The sequence below is a fragment of the Rutilus rutilus genome (assembly GCF_951802725.1).
Source record: "Rutilus rutilus genome assembly, chromosome: 14".
NCBI classification, from domain to species: Eukaryota; Metazoa; Chordata; class Actinopteri; order Cypriniformes; family Leuciscidae; genus Rutilus; species Rutilus rutilus.
The window spans coordinates 3,542,501-3,563,065 of NC_140219.1; the positions used below are offsets into that span (position 1 = coordinate 3,542,501).

General features: G+C 36.3%; 3 protein-coding genes across 4 annotated transcripts in view; all 3 read left to right on the forward strand.

The window, feature by feature from the left end:
* arl3l2 (ADP ribosylation factor like GTPase 3, like 2) overlaps positions 1–20,565 on the forward strand; it is a 298,428-nt gene that overhangs the window by 275,168 nt on the left and 2,695 nt on the right. The gene's annotated exons all lie outside the window — the stretch shown is intronic.
* Positions 3,677–8,216, forward strand: LOC311303408 (LRRN4 C-terminal-like protein). The gene is made up of 2 exons (XM_084429851.1): positions 3,677–3,769; positions 6,276–8,216. Exon 2 carries the CDS (start codon positions 6,283–6,285, stop codon positions 7,012–7,014), a length of 732 nt encoding a protein of 243 aa, XP_084285977.1. The 5' UTR covers positions 3,677–3,769; positions 6,276–6,282; the 3' UTR covers positions 7,015–8,216.
* The window catches only part of sec24b (SEC24 homolog B, COPII coat complex component), a 42,919-nt gene continuing 32,079 nt past the window's right edge, over positions 9,726–20,565 (forward strand). Inside the window, exons 1-4 of one of the 2 annotated variants that reach the window (XM_084430547.1) lie at positions 9,726–9,972; positions 11,686–12,294; positions 13,531–13,677; positions 16,958–17,068. In XM_084430547.1, coding sequence (XP_084286673.1) covers positions 9,870–9,972; positions 11,686–12,294; positions 13,531–13,677; positions 16,958–17,068 — 970 coding nt within the window. In that variant the 5' untranslated portion in view covers positions 9,726–9,869. The remainder of the gene's footprint in view (positions 9,973–11,685; positions 12,295–13,530; positions 13,678–16,957; positions 17,069–20,565) is intronic. The other variant, XM_084430548.1, reaches the window with a different exon arrangement.

Here is a 20,565-nt window from a genome sequence, read left to right on the forward strand (position 1 = left end):
TATAGTACCGGTCAAAAGTTTGGAATAATTTTTTTTTTTTTATGGAAAAGAGTCTCTTTTGTTCACCGAGGCTGCATTTATTTTGATCAAAAATACTGTAAAAACAGTAATATTGTGATATATTATTACCATTTAAACTAACTATTTTATTCCTGTGATCAAAGCTTGAATTTGCAGCATCATTACTCCAGTCTTCAGTGTCACATGATCCTTCAGAAATCACTCTAATATGATGATTTGCTGCTCAGTTATTATCAGTCATTATTATTATCAATGAATATTTCACAATATGAATGTTTTTACTGTATTTTTGATCAAATAAATCAGCCTAGGTGAGAAAAAAATCTTAATTGTTCCAAACTTTTTGTCTGGTAGTTTATATCTTAGGTTTAATTGATTGATTACAATTTCTGTTGGCCAAAACAACATTATTATAATTTTTTTGCATTGTTAACATTCACATCTTTGCTGTTTCACGAATTGTTTTGTAATTAATTGTTTATAATTATTTTATTGCTTGCATATGCTGTTCAATGGCTCATTCCCACTGGACTGGACATGTGACAAAAGGTCAGCGTGAGTTCAATGAACTGCATCATTTTTTCCTGGGCAATAATGGTGAAAATAGCACGTTTGCCCTAGTAAAAAAATAAATATACTAAAATGCATTTGAAATACATTTATTTTATGCATATTTGTGTACTTAATATAAATACCCTGCAATTGTACTTTTAGTATACTTAATTGATATACTTAAAGTCTGCTAAATTGGGACAACTACTTTTGTACTTAATGCTCTTTGGTTTTCCAGAAATAGTGCTGATGTCCAACTAAAGATAAACTGAAGTATATTTGATTGTGTTAAAGTGGAACTATTGCAAGTGTAAGGAATACTTGACATATCTGACTGATATTATACAGCGATCATACTATCCGTACTAAAAGTTATTTTAAAACACATTTTAGGCTTAATATTAAGAAATCTGCATTGCGCAATAAAGAAGTACTCCAAATTAAGTTGAATTATATTTATATCAGTAAGTCTCAAGCAATATGTCAGTAAATATGTTAATGGATTTGTAGTATCTCCCCTATATAGTGAGAAAAGGCAGGTTCTGCGCATTGTTAATGTTCAGACAGTGAATATGTGTGTTTTGTCTTCCTGATCACACACTTAGACACAGTGCTCACCTGACGTGACCATGCATGCCTGACACAGATTTTTTCACCATGATAGTGTGCTTCATGTCGCGGTCTGCGAGATGTTGCTGAGTCCGGATGTGGGCGTAGAGGAGAACCGACAATCTCATCTCCAGAACGACACCATCCACAAGCCCGTGGAAAAGCCTGGCAAAATCGACAACACTTTTTACGGTTTACACACTGAGAGAGTTTTGTCGTTTTCAGGGAGATTCTTCTTAGATTCGTTTTGACCATAAAATATATTCTGTAATAACTGAATATGCATAAGCTAAAGACTACCATGGTGTATAAATATATATATTTTTTAATTATGTGATTATGAATAAATTAATATAAAATAAAATAATGTATTTAAATGATAATAATATATACATTTATATTAGAATAAAATATGTATTTTTTTTTCACATTAAAAGGTTTTTACCATTAAAGTAGGGAGAATTTGGTGGGAATATGTGCTAAAATGTCCAAAAAAATTTGTAAAGTGTTACCTAATAGCTTCTGTCTTCTACTTCTTTTGATTTTGGAGTGAAATTTGGCTTTAAATTTGTCCTTATGTCATGAGATTCACTTGAATGTGTGTGTGTGTGTGTGTGTGTGTGTGTGTGTGTGTGTGTGTGTGTGTGTGTGTGTGTGTGTGTGTGTGTGTATTCGGCTCTTACTCTTAGTAAAGGTATCCGCTGAGCAGTGAACAAGTCTTGTCGCTCTTAAACTGTATGAAACCAAGCATGACCATATAAGGACACGTTTCCTCTTCCCCTCCTCCTTGAAAAACGAAACAATGGGGGTCAATAGAAATTAATATCAGCCATCTTGTTCTCTCTCTCTCTCTCTGTGTCATGGATCATGCTCTGCTGGACATATACAATTATGTAGAGGAGAGGAATGTGTAACGGAGCAAATAATGAGCTGAGACTTTGTACATTGCAGCTTTTGTAATAAAAAAGGGCTTTTTAAAGGAACAGTTCAACCAAAAAGAAACTTCTTTTAGTCAGTATGTATACTCTCATGCGTTTCAAAACACATATTATGTTATTGTAATATGTACAATAAACACATTGAATTACAAATTCTCCTTAACAACACTCAACTAAAGTTAATTTCACATTCAAAATGCACTAAAACTTACCAAAACACTTACACATACATGTCTCAAATTAAGCCACTCTTCCACAGCACTAGCAAAAGTTTTCACCCAACAAACACACATAAAACAATGAGCTAAAAAAAACACTAACAACATGCAGCATTTAGGGATGCATCGATATAAACATTTTGGCCGATACCGATAATTCTTTATATTTAAAAGCCGATAACTAATATATTGGCCGATAAATATAAATCCAAATTTTTATATAATTTTTGAGAGCCTGATTAGAAAAATAAAAGTCTCACCATTAAAAGCCACGTCGCAAACGCAATTATAATGGTGTTCTCATTGTAATTTTACGTAGCTTATATGAAACTGCAAATGTATTTTCCTTTTTCAAGTGATTCCGATCATATTTCAAGCCAGTTAAAACCATCATGGTCTCAGCTGACGGAAATAATACATTATTTATCAGCTTTAAGATATCAGCCAAATTTTCTTATCGGGCCGATAACGATAACATTAAAAATGAACATACCGATATATCGTGGTATATGTGACCCTGGATCACGTCACCAGTCTCGAGTCGCACGGGTATATCTGTGGCAATAGCCAACAATACATTGTACGGGTCAAAATTATCGATTTTTCTTTTATGCCAAAAATCATTAGGATATTAAGTAAAGATCATGTTCCATGAAGATATTTGGTAAATTTCCTACCATAAATATATAAAACATGTATTTTTGTGAGTGAATGCAGCACAATCACCAACATAAATGAACAACTTTAAAGGAGATTTTCTCAATGTTTCGATTTTTTTGCACCTTCAGATTCCAGATTTACAATAGTCGTATCTCGACCAAATATTGTCCTATCCTAACAAACCATGCATCAATGGAAAGCTTATTTATTCAGCTTGCAGATTATGTATAAATCTCAATTTCAGCAAAATTGACCCATGTGACTGGTTTTGTCATCCAGGGTCACATATGGTCTACTTTTAGTCCTTTTCAGAGCTTGACAGTCACGGTCAACATTTTCTGTAGTTGTGCATATGAAAACTGGAGGAACTACTCCTTTAAAAGCAACATTTGCACATGCCTGCACTTATCCACACAGGACGGGACACCCAGATGAGTTCCAGCATGCCTCCTGTTGCTTCTGCTGGAGAAATTAACATGCAGGGCAGCACAAAACTCACAAACAAACTTGAAAAGAAGGGGCGAGAGAGAGAGAGACGTGAGGAGGGGGAGGATAGTGAAGTCCTGGAGAGAAAATGAACCAAGCTTGTTACGAGAAGAAAGAGGGATGGTGGGAGGACGGCAGACGAGTGAGGGGGTGTACAGAGGGAGGGACTTCAGAAGAAAGAAAAAAGGGAAGGTGAAGGAGAAGAATGCATTAGACCGAGAGGAAATACACCAGAAGGCTGCTGGAGAGAAGACGTGAGCAGGAACCAGTCAGACACACACACAGGTACGCCAGTCGTTTTCACTGAGGGTTCACTGGTTACAGGTTGCCATGACGATCAGTATTATAGTAGGTACGTTAATGCGTGTTTTACCATGGGAACCAGTTTCCGCCCAAACAATATCGTGACTTCTGTAAATGATGGAATAAATGGCTAAATAAATATATCTAAATTTATTTGTAAGAAATTTTAGAATCTTTCTGTTATTTTGATTATTTTATGTCATATTTTTTTTCATTTATTTTTTAGTATTTTCCATTTTCGCATCTAACATAAAACTTTGTAAATATGTGTGTATGTATATCTATATCTATCTATCTATCTATCTATATATATCTATATATATATATATATATATAAGATAAGTGCCATCTGAAATTTTCTTCTAGAATGATCATTTTTATCAAGCTTGTATATTTAATTTCAATAATTTCACTTAAATGGCAATGAAAATTACCTATTAATTGTCATTTAAGTGAAATTACTGAACTTAAATATACAAGCTTGATAAAAAATGATCATTCTAGAAGAACATTTCAGATGGCACTTAGAGGCTTTTGCATCTGAACTCCTCATGTATATATATATATACACACACCTACACAAACTTGTATGTTAGGTGTGATTAATCGATTTGACAGCACTATAAATTTGAACAAAAATGTTGTTTTTATGGTTTTAGTTTTAGTTAGCTATAATGTATTTGTAATAACTATAATGATATCTAGATGTTTATGTATAATTAGGTGATTGTCAGTGTGATGCGAAGATGAAATTAGTTTTTTAGCACGTTTTTCTGCCGTTGTTATGCTAGGGTACATGTTGCTTAGTCATAAGAGTGATAACTTGGCTTGGGTCCCTCCCTTTATTTCAACTTAGCTGAAATAAAATGTTTTATATTGTATTTGGTTTCATTTAACATTTGTTTAATTTCAAGTATCAAAAATGCTTTTATGGTATTTTATGGTTTTAGTTTTAGTTAACAATAATTGCGAACGTCATTTCATACCCACTTTAACTGTTTCTACCCACTTTACCACAATCTCTCTCAGTAAACAAACAGCCTGAATGATCCTTCTGGACAGAATTAAAGTCAAACTGAACATCAGGGTGTATTATTCAAAGGCTGTGGGTTTATTCCTCTGTTTTGTCATTCACCGGGTAAAAATTGTTAGTCTGGTCACTTAGTAAAGCAGCAGCAATAGGTTTTTAAATTGTGAATTGTTCCGGCCGCTGGCATCAGTCGGAGGGAGCAGGGTTTCTCTTCAGGTTCCCACAGTAACTGGCAGGCGGTTCGTTCTGTTGCGATGTGTGTGTGTGTGTGTGTGAGCTGCACAGTGTGTGTCCTGTGTTAAAAATACACCCTGATGTTCAGTTTGACTTTAATTCTGTCCAGAAGGATCATTCAGGCTGTTTGTTTACTGAGAGAGATTGTGGTAAAGTGGGTAGAAACAGTTAAAGTGTAAGTGGGTATGAAATGACGTTCGCAACAGGGCAATTATCGTTAACTAAACCTAAAACCATAAAATACCATAAAAGCATTTTTGATACTTGAAATTAAACAAATGTCAAATGAAACCAAATACAATATAAAACATTTTATTTCAGCTAAGCAACATTTCTCGTTTACTTTTAGTTTACCTTGATGTACTAAAATAACTAAAACTGAAATTGAAATAAAAATTAATAATGCAAACTATATAGACATTTAAAAAAATTTATAATAATTACTAAAATTACTAATAAAAAATACTGAAAAATAAACATAAATATAAAATAACACTGACACACACACAACCCATTTGAATTTAAATATATATATATATAAATAAATATCTAAAATTTAGTTTTACAATTGTTTTACCCCATTGTCAAATATATAAACAAGCATAAATAAAAAAATTGTGAGGTTATGCTCACAAAAAGTTTACTTATATATTTATATTTATATATATATATATTAGTAAACTTTTTGTGAGCATAACCTCACAATTTTTTACTATATACACATTTTTTATTATATATATATACATTTTCTAGTGTGATTATATATATATATAATAAAAAATGTGTATATAGTAAAAAATTGTGAGGTTATGCTCACAAAAAGTTTACTAATATATATATATATATATAAATATAAATATATGTATATATATATATATATATATAAATAATCACACTAGAAAATGTATATATATATATATATATATATATATATATATATATATATATATATATAAATATATATATAAAAATATAGAATGTGAATATAGAATGTGTATTTTTTTTTTTCCGTCAGCATAAACTCACTTTAAAAAAAAAATAACATACTTGTATTCAAATTCAATTCAAATCTTCTTTATGAAAAGTGGTTTCATAAAAGAGGCGCAAGAACATGTGTTGAGATATTTCATGTTCTTTAATGTGTTCATGTGTCCTGTTTAAGAAAATGAACGAATGGAGCTGCTAAAATGAACATTACAGTAACTGTACCTTAATTTGTTGCAGGTTCAACATGTTGCTGGGGTCAAAGGTCACGTTCCTCCTCGTCCTCCTCTGCGTGATGGAGTGTGTTCGCTCCACATCCGTCAGTCCATCATTACCTCAGCCACACACACGCGTCCGCATTATCGAAGTCGAGGACGACTACGACGACGAAGTCTCAAAGACGACGCTCACGCCCCGGTCGCCCGGGGTCACCACCTCTCGTGTGATACCCCGACCTTGTGATTATGACCCCTGTGAGGTTCAAACGACCCCCTGCGAGAAGATTGCGGCGCTCACGGGTTGCCTGTGTCCTGGGTTGACGGGTCCGGAGGAAAGACCCGAGCCCCCGAAACTTCGTGAGATGAAGTTGGACGGCTCCGGGGAAGTGGTTGTCCATTGGTGCGCTCCTCGCTCCAACGTCACCTATTATGAAGTCACTATAAAAGGCAGGGAAAAGCTGCATATTTTTAGAGAATATCTAAGGAATGGAGTCATACCTGGAATGAAAGTTGGGGAGACGGTGTGTGTGGCGGCCCGGAATCAAGCAGGGCTCAGCGAAAAGTCCTGTACCCGATACGATCCGCCGCAACCGGACCGAGTCTCTCTGAGCGCAGGGATCATCGCGGGATCTGTCGGATTCCTGCTGCTGGTTTCAGCGCTCGCCGTCGTATTATGGCAACGGAGGACATGTCGGAAGAGCGGGATGGGAGAAGCGGAAGGCCTCGGCAATCCTTCATACACCAATGATGGAGCCCTGTGATCAGCAGCAAACAAACGCGAACATTTCAAAAGCATGAGGAGAATGAAACAAGCTGCAAAGACACTGAGTTTCACAAGTGCACAACTGATTGTTTTTGTGTGTTTGAAAGACGTCTCTTCTGCTCACCGGGGCTGCATTTATTTGATCAAAAATACAGTAATATTCTGAAATATTATTATTACTATATAAAAGAACTGTTTTCTGTGTGAATGTATTTGTAAAATGTTATTTATTCCCTGAATTTTCAGCATCATTACTCCAGTCTTCAGTGTCACATGATCCTCAGAAACCATTCTAATATTGGTGCTCGATTATTAATAACGGTTCTTGTTATTATCAATGTTGGAAGCTGCGTATTATTTTTGTGGAAACATTTTCTGAATTTTCAGGATTCTTTGATGAATAGAAAGGTCAAAAGAACAGCATTTATTTGAAAAAGAATCTTTTGTAACATTATAACTAAATTTTAATGTTTTTTTATTTTTTTCTTACTTACCCATGAACTTTTAAACGGTAGTTTATATTATATTATATTTCACAATATTACAGTTTTTACTGTATTTTGGATCAAATAAATGCAGCCTTGGTGAGCAGGAGATGATTAAAGCATTAAAAATTCTTAATTTTTTCCAAACTTTCCGAAGTGTATTGTGCATCTGACTGAAAATAATGCTAACTAAACTGCTGCGATTGGGTCTGAATGATTGTTATTGTGAGATTGAGATTGATTTGAATATTTAAAGTCAACATGGAATCTAAATCGTCCCTGTTTACTTCCATAATTTACATTTGTGGCCTTATTGTGATTGATTCATGAGTGCATTTATTCCAAAGGAATTTGCATTAGTAAATCTCTCATAAAAAAAAGAAAGAAAAATAATTGCTTCACTTTCCCCTTTCAAATTGAATGCATTCACATTCGACTCATTAATTATAACATCATAAAAAATGTGTTCCTGATGGCCAAGATTTTGATCAATCAAATTTTATTTTAGTTTTCTCATCAATAAATATCCATTTTCACTCAAATACATCAAATTATGGAAGTAACGACGACTTTAACAGGACTAACGGTTCTTAGGAAGCCTGGCGCTTCATTAAGCTAGACAGGGTTTTAAAGTATCTGTTGTACAGCTATTTTTAAAATTATTGATGATGTTTTTAACTATTGACAGTTTTACAATAAACCTATTTTAATTGCATTTTATTGACTGAGCTTGTTGTTTATTCATACATGCATGCATATGCCTATTTAGAAAATGGACTGTTACCCAAAATTGTGGTAGTTTTTCTTGCAGAAGTGGTTGTTCTTGCAGTGTCTTTGTTGCGTATGCTGCCTCAAGAAATATGTGTGAAGTGACTGTGGTAACATGGAAGGAAATTGCTGTAGTCTGATGCAGTCAGTGGCTTGATTGAGCAATGCTGAATCAAGTGCATGTAACATATTCAGAGCCGGTTATTTTCCATCCAGCTTTGTCAATCACCCCTTCCCTTTGCTACCTACTAATCTCAGTTTATTGCTGTTATATAAAGAGGGTGCCATGCAGATATTTGCCTCCAGCACAGACAGAGAGTGTTGTGTTCTTGGCAAAAGGGAGTGGTATTTATTACTCAGAAGTCTTATGATAAATAATACATTAGGAAATACCTTACCTATGAACCCAAATAAGCAAAAATGTTTCAGATTCAGAGTGAAATGCACATTTTTCACCTTGCCTTCTATCAGGATGTCTATATAAAGGAAAGAAACACCTGGTAAAATATGGCAGTCTTGGATCACTGATGTAAAGATCAATAGTGTAATGAACCCCACACATGTTTCAGCCTAAACTGGTTACACTGATCTGAATGTCCATGACAAATATGACTTGAATTAAACTCATAAGGGAATAAATTGTATGGTGCACCGTGCAGGTATTCATATTTTGTCATTAAATTGTGTTAATTTTGACACAAAAACTTGAACTGAGCTGAATAATGACATTGTCTTCTGTAGAGCTTGCTTTACAGCTAAATTGAATTAGTTTAATAATCGATGAACTTGCAACATGTTATTGAACTAACCTGAATCAACATTAAATCGTCAATACGTCATATAATTTAGTTACCACACCTCAAGACATTCAGATGTTGTATTTCAAGACATTTGTCAAATTTCTGTTCTTAAAACGCTCTTGTGTTTAGGAATAATTTCTTACAAATTTCATTCCACGCTTACTAATTTCAAAATGTAATTTTAGAGCTAGTAACGGAGGCTTGTGTGAATTACCTGAGTGAGTCTGTGCTGTAGGGACCTTTGAAGTAAAGTAGTAACTGAAATCATTTAGCGGAGTGATATGGGCATGTAATGCGGTCTAGACCTGCCTGGAACTACTTTGGTTCCCCCTAGTATAAAGCGCTGTACATAAATAAATGTGAAAAAATGTTAGTGAAGGGTTCACGACACTGAAAGATCATCTACACATCTGTCCAGAGAGTCAAAAGATGGATATATTCCCTCAAGATGAAACAAGCCTACCTGTACTCGCTCTATACCTGTAGCAAAATGTATCTTTGAGTTTGGGGGGTGCGTTTTCCCCCTTCTTTATTTATTTATTAATTTAATTTAATTTAATGTAATTTATTTTGAAGAAGAAGAAGAAGAAAAAAATCTCCTTTATTTTAAGACTTTTATTTTGAAGGGCTGTCAGTGCTGCCGCTGTTGATCTCTGGATTCAGCGGCCCGTGATCATCATCATCACCGTTAGTCTGACAGACCCTCCGCTCAGCTGTGGGCAGGTCGATGGAGACCCACAACTGGTGATACCGGCGTTTATTTTTTATATAATCGAGGATCCTTAAGCGCCCGGATAGAGATGTCCACACAGGGACACGCGAATCCAAACTCGTCCGTGAATAATTACAGAATGAATTCTACACAAAACGGAGGCGGAGCGGCAGCGGCGTCCTGTCAGAACGGTACGGGATTAAAGCGAAACCACTTGAGCTAACATGCTAAAGCTAACGCGAATATCACACTCAAAAGCTGAGATAAGAGGCTGGCTAAGTGTTAGGCTAAGACGCTAATGGCTAAACGTACGTGCTAAAATGCTAAAATCACATTCAAATCCACTTTGAAAAGCTAAAGATAAGTTAGCAAGCTAAAGGCCTGAGATTGAGGCCAAGCTAAAGCACTTGTCATCTTCGTCTTTAAGGCGGAGACATCGACCTCTACAGATCACAACAGAGTAACATTTTCTATACCTGTCATTAAAGTCACATAGCAGCTGTCGGTATGTTTTAATGAATGTTCATTTTTCAGTCAGTTTGTTGTCATCTCCTGTCCTTAGCCCGTTAGCGGCTAGTTTAGTTCAGGTTAGCTTGGTTGTTCTTTCTGTCGTTTTAAAAATCTAAGGTCCGGATTATTAATTAATCTCATAAGATATTGTCATGTGGTTGGTCTGAATTAGGAACTGACATATGTCATTGTCTTGATCAGATGTCTCATATTTGTGGTAAATTAAGCTCGCAGAATAAACGTGTGATAAATATTGATTAAATATTCCGAACAAACCAACATTTTCATGTAATATCTTAACTTGTCTTAACGGTAATTTGCCAATTCCTTTTGTGGTTTCACGAATGTGAGCTGTATTTCTACATCATGCTAATATAATCTGACTGTGTTCTTACTGTTAAACTGCATAAAAGGAAGTAATATCAGTATGTTTTCTAATGTGCATCTTACCGTTTTTTAACATGACGTGAGTCACGTGACAGGTGAATGTTGTCGAATTGTCATTTAGTAATAAAGTCAGAGAAAGATCTGTGCAAATTGTCTTTTGAACATGTTAATATCATACTAGTATCTATTTAAGTACCATGGATTGCAATGCAGTGTAGTTTTAGTAGCCTATACATTGATTAATTTGAATATCTGTTTTTTTTATGTAAATTTTTGTTAAAATCAGTACTTTTGTGAGTTTTTTGTGATTTTTATGTTGGTTTACTTTTTTTTACTTTTTTAATATGACTATATTAACTTTTATTTCAGCTTTTGCTTTAGTTTTTGTAGTGCATAATGTTAAACTAAATATAAAGTTGAATTTAATCCCAATGATGTATAATATAATCACAGACAGACTCGATGATGTCGAGTGTTGTCAAACTGCTTGTGCATACAAAAATCTTACAATTCTAACAATTAATGGCTAAATGAATTTTTGGAAATGTAAATGCATATTTCCTACTGACACAACAGCAAAAGATATAAACAAATGGCTTAATTTTTTTATAGTTTGTGAAAATACTAACATGCATGCATAAGACTTTTGCACAGCACTATATATTGCTAGACATGTATTTTGATTATTTTTCAGTTAACAATTCTTTTTTATGGTTTTAGTTAACTATATTAACCTTGTTACCATGTAAATACAGTGTATAAATATGATAGATAAATAAATGATATAAGAATATGCTAGTCATTCAGTAATGTGGTATTGCCATCACTCTGCTTATTTGTAAGGCAAATATATAATGATGCGAGTTTCAACTGCTGTTGGATTTCATAGGTCGATTTGTATATAAAACTTGTGATTTGACTAATGACAAACGTGCGTTTGTCTCATTTGCATGTCATTTGCATGTCAATCTCACAAATCAAATTGATGTTGTTGTTGTTTTTGACAGGTCCGGGACAGTCGTTCCCTGCCATGTATCCCGCATCCAGCTATAGTTCTGCTCCGCCTACTGGTTACCCCCCCATGGCGGGACACAGCGCTCCTCCGACTGGAAAAATCCCAGTTTTGGGCACAGACTATAGTGGGAACTACTACCAGAACAGCTCAGGGCCGTCGCTGTACGCAGCAGCACCAGGATCGCAGCCACCTGCACATCAGTACTCCTCCTCGAGTGTCCAGCAGACTGCGCCGTACACTATGCCAGCCGGGTATTACGGACAGGCGTATAGTCACCCCTCACAGGGTCAACCCCAACCCCAACCTCAGCAGGTGCAGCCCAGCTTGGTGACACCAGCCAGTGGCAACAACCTCGGCGCCCCGCTGTACCCCATCGTTTCTTACCCATCAGCCCCTGGGAGCAGTCAGTACGGCACGCTGAGATCCTCTCAAACTGGCGCAGGGCAGCCGCCCGATTCAACGGTAATGCCACCGCCGCCTACCCAGAGTTCTTTGCAACAGCATTCCCAAGGGAACGGGGCCACACCCACACCAGCTCACCTGGGATTCGGAGCTCCGCCTCTCAGCCAAACGGCCACTGTCAATGGCCAATCGAATGCAGGTTGGTTTGAATGCATTTCATCCTAATGCACACAGTGTTATGATCTTTAAAGGTCTAGGAGATTTAGAAACATTTAGAGATCAATGTAAATAAGAACACACAAAAAATGACAAAAAACATACAAATGACGCCAAATTAAAGAAACAAATATAACAAAATAATTCCCCACAAGAAAATGTGGAAAATAAACCGAATTCTTCAGCGTATTCGACGGCCTAAAATCCTTCTCTTACTAAGAAAACAAAATACAAAAGGTGGCGCACACTTCTTACCTAGTGTGTCTAACACCTCACATTACTACGGGCACAATGTACAAATGCACAGATGTGCGTATATCACCCACATAAAGAACATTAAACTCAGAACATCGGCAAAAAGCACAACTAACACTAAGGAAATGAATGTTAGACTACAAAAAGGGATTCGATCAATAACTGATACAAAGTACGCAACTCAGGACACTGAACACACACACACACTGCTTCCAAACGAGACGTGCCGGAAGTCTTTTAAAGCAGCGGGGCGACAGCAGATTGGACTCAGAAGAGCCGCCCTAATGATGATTGACAGCTGACACGACCAATCACAGGAACCTGAGAGCGAAATAGCAAATAGGAGACGTACAAGAAAGGGAGGGGGAAAAACAAACACGCATAGAACGTGACAACAGTCAAGCCAAAATGTATTCAGACACCTTCAACATTTCTCACATTATCACAGTTTATTCACTATAGTTTAGAAAATGGTGATAAAATATGACAAGAACTCTGAGTTATTAAATCACTGGTTTTGTCCGTCCTTCTGTTAGACTCTCACAAATGAGTATCTGTCAGCTGTTAAATTTAACTACACAATTAGATAATACCAGTTTAGCTCAACCAATTAAGCAATGCTTCATTCTGTTCAGTCTGTGTGTAAAAAGGTGCATTAGCATTTAAAGAAAACACACTTCAGCAAAACATGATCAGCTCAAAGTGACTGAATAATATTTGGTCACAAATGTTACTGGTAGTCTCTGTATGAAGAATTTCTGGGTATAATGTGTCACAGATTACTTTATTTTGCTCTCCTCACTCACATAAGTGATCTATAGTGTCCTGCGCACACTAGTAAAACATATCAAAAATGATATCTGGTGTGTGAATAATTTTTGGTTTGAGTGTATATGTTCATGCAAAAGAATGGGATTAATGCTCATATCCATTGTATTGATTGTGTTAACCTTTGTGTTTATAGTTCAACAACACTACAACCAAAACCTCCAGAATCCCATGAGCCATCATTACGGCGGGGCCGCTCCCGGCAGAGAGGGCCCTGATAAAGAGAGAGCGCCCTCAGGAACCCCAGGCACTTCTGTGCATTCTTCACCACGACACCATCCCGGTACGAAACATCTCTTTCACACATTATTAGACAGTTAGCCGTTTCGTTTCTTCCAGCAGGCTGTATTTTTACATTATTTGTGTCTTTTTTATGTCTTGTTTTGTTTTTTATTAGAGCTGCAACTACAGTAGTCAACATTTGAAGTAATTATAATAATTAATAACATATTAATTAATAATATGTACACATATATATTATTTACATATTAATAATTCTAATAGTTATTTACGTGTTTAATTATTTAATAACAATTATATACTATTTAAAAGTATTTTGCATCATGCTAGTTTAAATTTACAGTGAATTAATATAAAATGCACATTTTCTTACTGTAATATGAGTTGGTTTATTATTAAATTGATATTTATATATTAAATACATTTGAAGTGGATCAAAACCTTTCATCAAAGTTATACATGAATTACAACAATACTCGTTCTTGTCTTAGGACAACTTTGATGAACTTTTTTGATGCACTTCAAATGTTGACTACTGTATAGGCTAGGGCTGCACGATTAATCGCAATAAAACCGCACGCGATTTGGCAAAGGCTGCGATTATTTTAAGCGCAGCTTGTCAGTGGAGTGCGGCTGATCGGTAGTAAACACTGCCCCATTTGAACACCAGAGGGCGCTCTCACGCAAACACGCTAAATATGCCCCGCCGCAGAAGTACAATAACGGCGCATCATTCCAGGAAATCCCTGTCGCTGTAGCCATAGATATCATATACAAACGCTAGATGTCTTATGGCGCAGTCACTTCCGGCATCATCGTTCGGCCATCTTGTGACAGTGCTCTGTGCATTAAGGTAAATGATCAACATGCACACAAATCCTCTTATCTCGCTGAAATCTTGACGGATTTACAAACGGTTTGGTTTCTTACAAACGTTATTAACGTGGCTATAATTCCGAATGCTTGAACATGTATGTTATAATTTTTCATATGTATGCAGTGTATGTATGCAGTGTCATAACTTCATCTCTGACGTTTATAACAAACCAAACCGTTTGAAAATCGGTAGAAAAATGAGCAAGTTATGGTTATTTAAAAGTACATGCACCATTGAAGTAGTGAGCGAGTACACTGTGGCAAGATGGCCGCCACGTGCGGACGTCGACCTCCATTGGCCAGCAGTGCGCACGAGACATCTAGCCTTTATATATGATATCTATGGCTGTAGCTGAATAGTCAGAAGATTGAAACGCTTTGATTAAACATGACTTATAAATGCACGACTGCCTTATTCTGTGTCAGAAGCTCATCATCTCACAGAAGGAGGAGCTCAACTGTCCTTATGAAGTGAGTTTGGAGTAAATGCATGACATGTTATTAAATGTTGCATGTTATTAAAACGAGGTTCATAAATGATTCTCGTGTTTGGAAAGATATTTGACTTGTGTTGTTTTTTTCAAATGCACGTTATAAGTGACTCAAACTCACAGTGCTTTCAGATGGAGCAGCGTTTACAGAGCCGTACATCAATGACAAACTGCGCATAAAAAATAATCGCAGCCTTTGCGATTTTAAAATCGCGATAAGCGATCTCGATTTAAGTGCGATTACATGGAAATTGCGATTAATCGTGCAGCCCTAGTATAGGCTATTGATAATCAATTAAGCTGTCTGTAATTCAGAATTTTTATATTTATTTTATTTTTTCCCCATAATTTTATTTTAAAAAAGTTTGAACTTTATTTTACAGTACGTGCATTTGCGTGTACTTACCTAAGAAAGTACTGGGTAATATAAGGTGACTATGGGTTAAGGTTAGGTTTTGGAGTAGGTTTAGGGTTAGTACCTAGTTATTGCCCATTATTTGTATATTTAGTATATTTGTATAACCCATATAGTTATTTTAATAACTATAATAAGTAAATAGTATGTACATGGGGAACAGGACTGTAAAATAAAGTGCTACCAAAAAAAAAAGAAATCCACATCTTGCTAGGGGCGGCACGATCTGGGGAAATAAATCGAATTGTCATTTTTCACAAAAAAAAATTGCAATTAAAAATGTTTTTAAAAAAAGCTCCAGGTTTTTTGGGCTGCACAATTTGTCCTACATTTGTACAATTATCAATATGACTATAAAAATATTAAAAAAAAGATTATTATTGTTATTACTCAATACAAATATTAGACAAAATTATACATATTACTGGAAAATTTCACTGGAAAATAAAAAAATTGTTTTTAAGAAAAATTATAAAAATTGTATTGTACAGTACAACTGTACAATTACAGTACTAATATTTATGGATGTCTTAATATCTTAATTTTCTAAAGTTAAAACATCAAGCTCAAACAACAAAACAGCAGGGAGTCCTTAAAGCTTCTTTTGTTGACAACTGCTCGTTTATATTGAATTCTCATTACATGTTTGGGAAGACGGTTGTCAAATTTTGCGTTCCCAAATGCATGTTAAAAGTGAATTTTTATCCAGACATCAATAGCTGTATTAGTATCAGTGAGACTGACCTTCATTCATAAAAAAGATGCCATTAAACAAGTATTTGAAGTTTACTGTATTTATCTTGCTTCTACATTAATTTGGAGATTAACTGTGAAATTATTACATTATAAAATATATAAACTAGATATAAACCTACAAAAATGTAAGTGTTTTTAATTGTGATTAATCACGGAATTTCTTTTTGATTGAGTAATTATTTTTTAATCGACTGACACTAATATATATATATATATCTGTGGTTATTGTCATGTATGGCATAAAAAAAAAGGCATTACATTTTTATTTAATTTGAAAATACCTGCAGAAACCCTGTATTTTACATCCTGGCGGAAAAAAACGCATTAGCGTATGTAAAGTGACATTGTCGGCTACTGTTATTGTCTTTTTTTATCTACCGAGTCTATTTGACCAATGTTGGTGTGTCATTCCTGGCGGAAAAAAACGCATTAGCGTATGTAAAGTGACATTGTCGGCTACTGTTATTGTCTTTTTTTATCTACCGAGTCTATTTGACCAATGTTGGTGTGTCATTCCTGACAGGTTGTGTCTCTTCTGATGATTCTGTGATGATGTTTTTTATTTCTTGTGTGTCGACAGAGAGTTCGTCGTATCATTCCACAAGCTTTTTTTTTGTCTCGTTCATCTCTTTCTTTGCATCACGTCATCGTGTGCTGCTAGTTTTTGGGTCATGTTAGTGTCCTCCTCGTGTGAGATTAGGGTGGGAGAAGCGCAGAGCTCAGTTCTCGTCCTCTCCTTCTGTACTCAACCCCGTGTGTTGTCTCTGATGGTTGCTGTATTTCAGGACTGCTGTACGGTGACCGTGGGGTGAATAACGCCGTTAGCTCGGCCGCGGGCGATCACTCCTCATCCAGTTCTGACCATGAGGAAGAGGATGAGGAGGATGAGGAAGCAGGTCTGCTTTCGCTTTTTCATTCTTCCACTCACCTCCCTTTCTCACTTAGCTGTTCCTTCATCCCTTCATCTCAGATTTGTCTTTTTCCATCCCTACATTGTCCTTCCCTTTTTAAAATGATTAACGCACACGAATACACACACTTTCTGCTGTCTTTAACTGATTTATACATCTCATTCTTGCAAGTTATTCATTCACTTGAAGTCTACAATTCCCATAAACATACACACGTTCATAGTCTGTTTGTTTATCTTGCTTTTCTGATGACCTTCACTGAGCAACCTCAAGTGTACATAAACATTACTAGCGTACCGTATAGTATTTGCTTCATACTATTCAATTCATAAATATACGCATTTGTTTATTTATAAGTATGCATGCAATGATAAATATTTCAAGCCATACTATGCTTCATTTGTCACATGACCTCATTAAAATGCATGGTTAATGGTGCATTCATATTACACTTGTAAAAACCATTCATCTCATAAATAATGTTCTCATAGTGCTTACTTCTCCCTTTGACTTATGGAATTTCAACCAAAATAGCAGCAGTTTCAAGTCAAGTCAAATTTATATATATAAATATTATTCATATTTTTTACAATTCACAAAATTATGATGTTAATGTTTATAATATCTGCAATAGAGCTGTAATCGGGCCTTAAAAGTTCGGCCCGAAAAGGCCCGAGCCCGACAGAGTTTGGCCCGAGCCCGACAAGTACATTTTGATTGACAGCTTTTTAAAAGCCCGAACCCGTTTACAGCCCGACTGTCCAAAAGGCCGTCTATCAGCAGTGATAAGAGTGTCGGAGAATAGCGCGGACACGCGCTTCACACCGCGAGCCGGCACACGCACCACTCGGCGGAAAAGGGAGAGAAAGAAAAAAAGAGACTGCGCCGCACGCACACAGCACCTTTGTCTTTCGTAAAAAAAGGAGTAATTTATACATTTTTTTAACATCATTTATTCATGACTAACGGAGGCTAGAGGCCACTTGGAAGTTGGAACAAAGAAATAAAATAAGTCCTCCAGAGACCAGCCTCCATTTCACCAGGGACGTCACTTAGAGCCCTGCACGGGCCTCAAATCTAGGCCCGAGCCCGGCCCTGGCCCGAGACGCTCAGGCCCTAGCCCGACCCGTATCCGACAGCTCATCAGAATGATCAGCCCGAGTCCGACCCGAGCCGGTTTTTTTTTTTTTTTTTTTTTTTTTTTTACAGCGGCAGCCTGCCCTATTTGCAGCCATTAAAATATGTCCGTTTTGTTAGTTAGGTTTCTTTTCTTTTCATTTCTTTATTAAGTTAATTTAGACAAATGTTTGGAGCATTTAAAAAAAAAAAAGTAATAACTCAGTGAGTGTTTTAGCGCAATTTTCTGACGTCATGGGATCACAACACTAAGAGATAGTAAATCTTTTCCTGGATTTTTTTTTGTGCGTTCCCAAGATTAGACCTTCCTTAACATAATGCCGAAAACCCGAAGTCTCTAGGGGGTCTGGTTGAGGAGTAGATAGAAGTGCAAGATTGGTGCGCACAGACAGAACAGAAATCATGAGTTAACAATCGCAATTTTGTTCGGTGGAAAATTGCGCTAAAAATTACGACCAAAGCAGCCGAGCCAACAGCGAGTAAAACATGTTTGATCAATTTAGCCTCTCAAATCAAGGCTAATACTTTACTTGGCTACAATAAAATCCATAGATATAAAACACTTCAAGCATATCACAGACAGTTAGTTTAATGTTTATTTATTAAACCACAGTGAGTAATTTTTTTTTAAATACTGAGGCAGGCTCAGGCTGCTCGCAACAGCGCTCGCAAACGAAATGAGCAATAGCCTAGAGCAAATTAAATTAAAAAAATCAAAAACAAACTTGCAGGTTATCTTACCTCAAAAATGCACCACAGAACATGGCCATTCTTTTTTCCAGTAGTTTCCAACAGTTAAACGAAAATAAAGTCCAATCAAACGAAAAGTTAGAACAGTCTCTTACAGTGCATCGTGGAGAAAAAGAATAGCATCCACAGTGGGAGATTTTAACCCAGTCCTCTCTTCTATCACTCTGCGATTTTTCTCTTAATATTCTCCATTATTTGCAAGTGAGGTGAATCGTTGGTTGCGCTGACGGGAAACCTTCTGTGTGTGCGCGTGCTTGCGTGCGTGAGACTGTCATGTCAATCATATGTCAGTGTAATTATAAGATTATGAAAGTTATGAGGTTATTAATGTCTTTCTATGTTTGTTCTTCTATCGTCGACGTCAACTTCTCATATTTTTTTAATTAATGTCTAAAAATATAAAAAGAAGGATAACCCAAAAAAGGCCCGAGGCCCGGCCCGCATGTGAACTATGACGTGAAAATTGGCCCGAAGCCCGGCCCTAGGGGCGTAAAAAAGTCGGGGCCCGTCGGGCTCGGGCTGAAATGCAGGGCTCTAACGTCACTAGGATTGGAAGACAGGGGGGGCTTAGCCCCCAGGGTATTTGTAACTTGCATTTATAGAAAATCTTACAGTGAATTTGAGTAAAAAACAACTATGTATATGTTTAGCTGTATTTGTCTCTTCAACCCTGTTACCCTAGTCTCAACCCCGTCACACCTACATTTTTATAATTTTTTTGTTTATGAATAAGTAATTTATAAAAGGTTTATGAATAATTAATTTATAAAAAGTGTATGAATAAGTAATTTAATGTTTGTTGAACTTAGTCAGAAATGTTCAGAGCAATCATAAGAATACTGATTTTAGTTCAAATTCTGAAGTTAAGCCACATCTTTGATCAAAAATGATAGGGCTGCTGTCACAAAAAGTGCCCATTTCAGGCTTTAGTATAGCATAAGTGTAAAATTATATGTAAATGTTATGGTGCATGGTACAATTTCTGGTAAGCTACGCTTTTTTTATTATTTCAATTCAATTATTGTGATTTGATTTAATATTGACTCATTTGGATAAATATTAGGTACTCAAGATAGGCGTTAATTTTTCTCAAGAAAAAAACAACTAACCTAAAGGCCTGTTCACACCGGGACGAATTTCGCGCGCGATATTCGCCGACGTTTAACGCCTCGTGACTAAACAAAGGGCGCCAATGTGAGTGTGCACACCGACGCGAAAAACGCCACGCGTAAAAGCGTCATTTTAAAAAAAACGCCTCGGGTTCGTTTTTTTGGTTTGACGCGCCGCGTCAAAAACTATCCGACCAATGAGATTGGCGCTTTTGCTCACGTGTCTGGAGCTTCTGAAGTTACAGTAAAACACAACTTGGGGGCGCTCAAACACAAAACGGTCTTGCCGAGCACACATACAGGCGAAGAAGATAGCGTCTACACTGCTGGGAAGAAATAAGACGAGGAAGATGCAAGGCAAGATGAATGTAGAGCTGCTGGCCTCGTTGGTGTCGGAACATAAAGAACTAACGTTATATGACAAACGCGACTACAAAAATCTTGATAAAAGAGAACTGTTATGGAGTGGTATTGCAGAGTAAATGG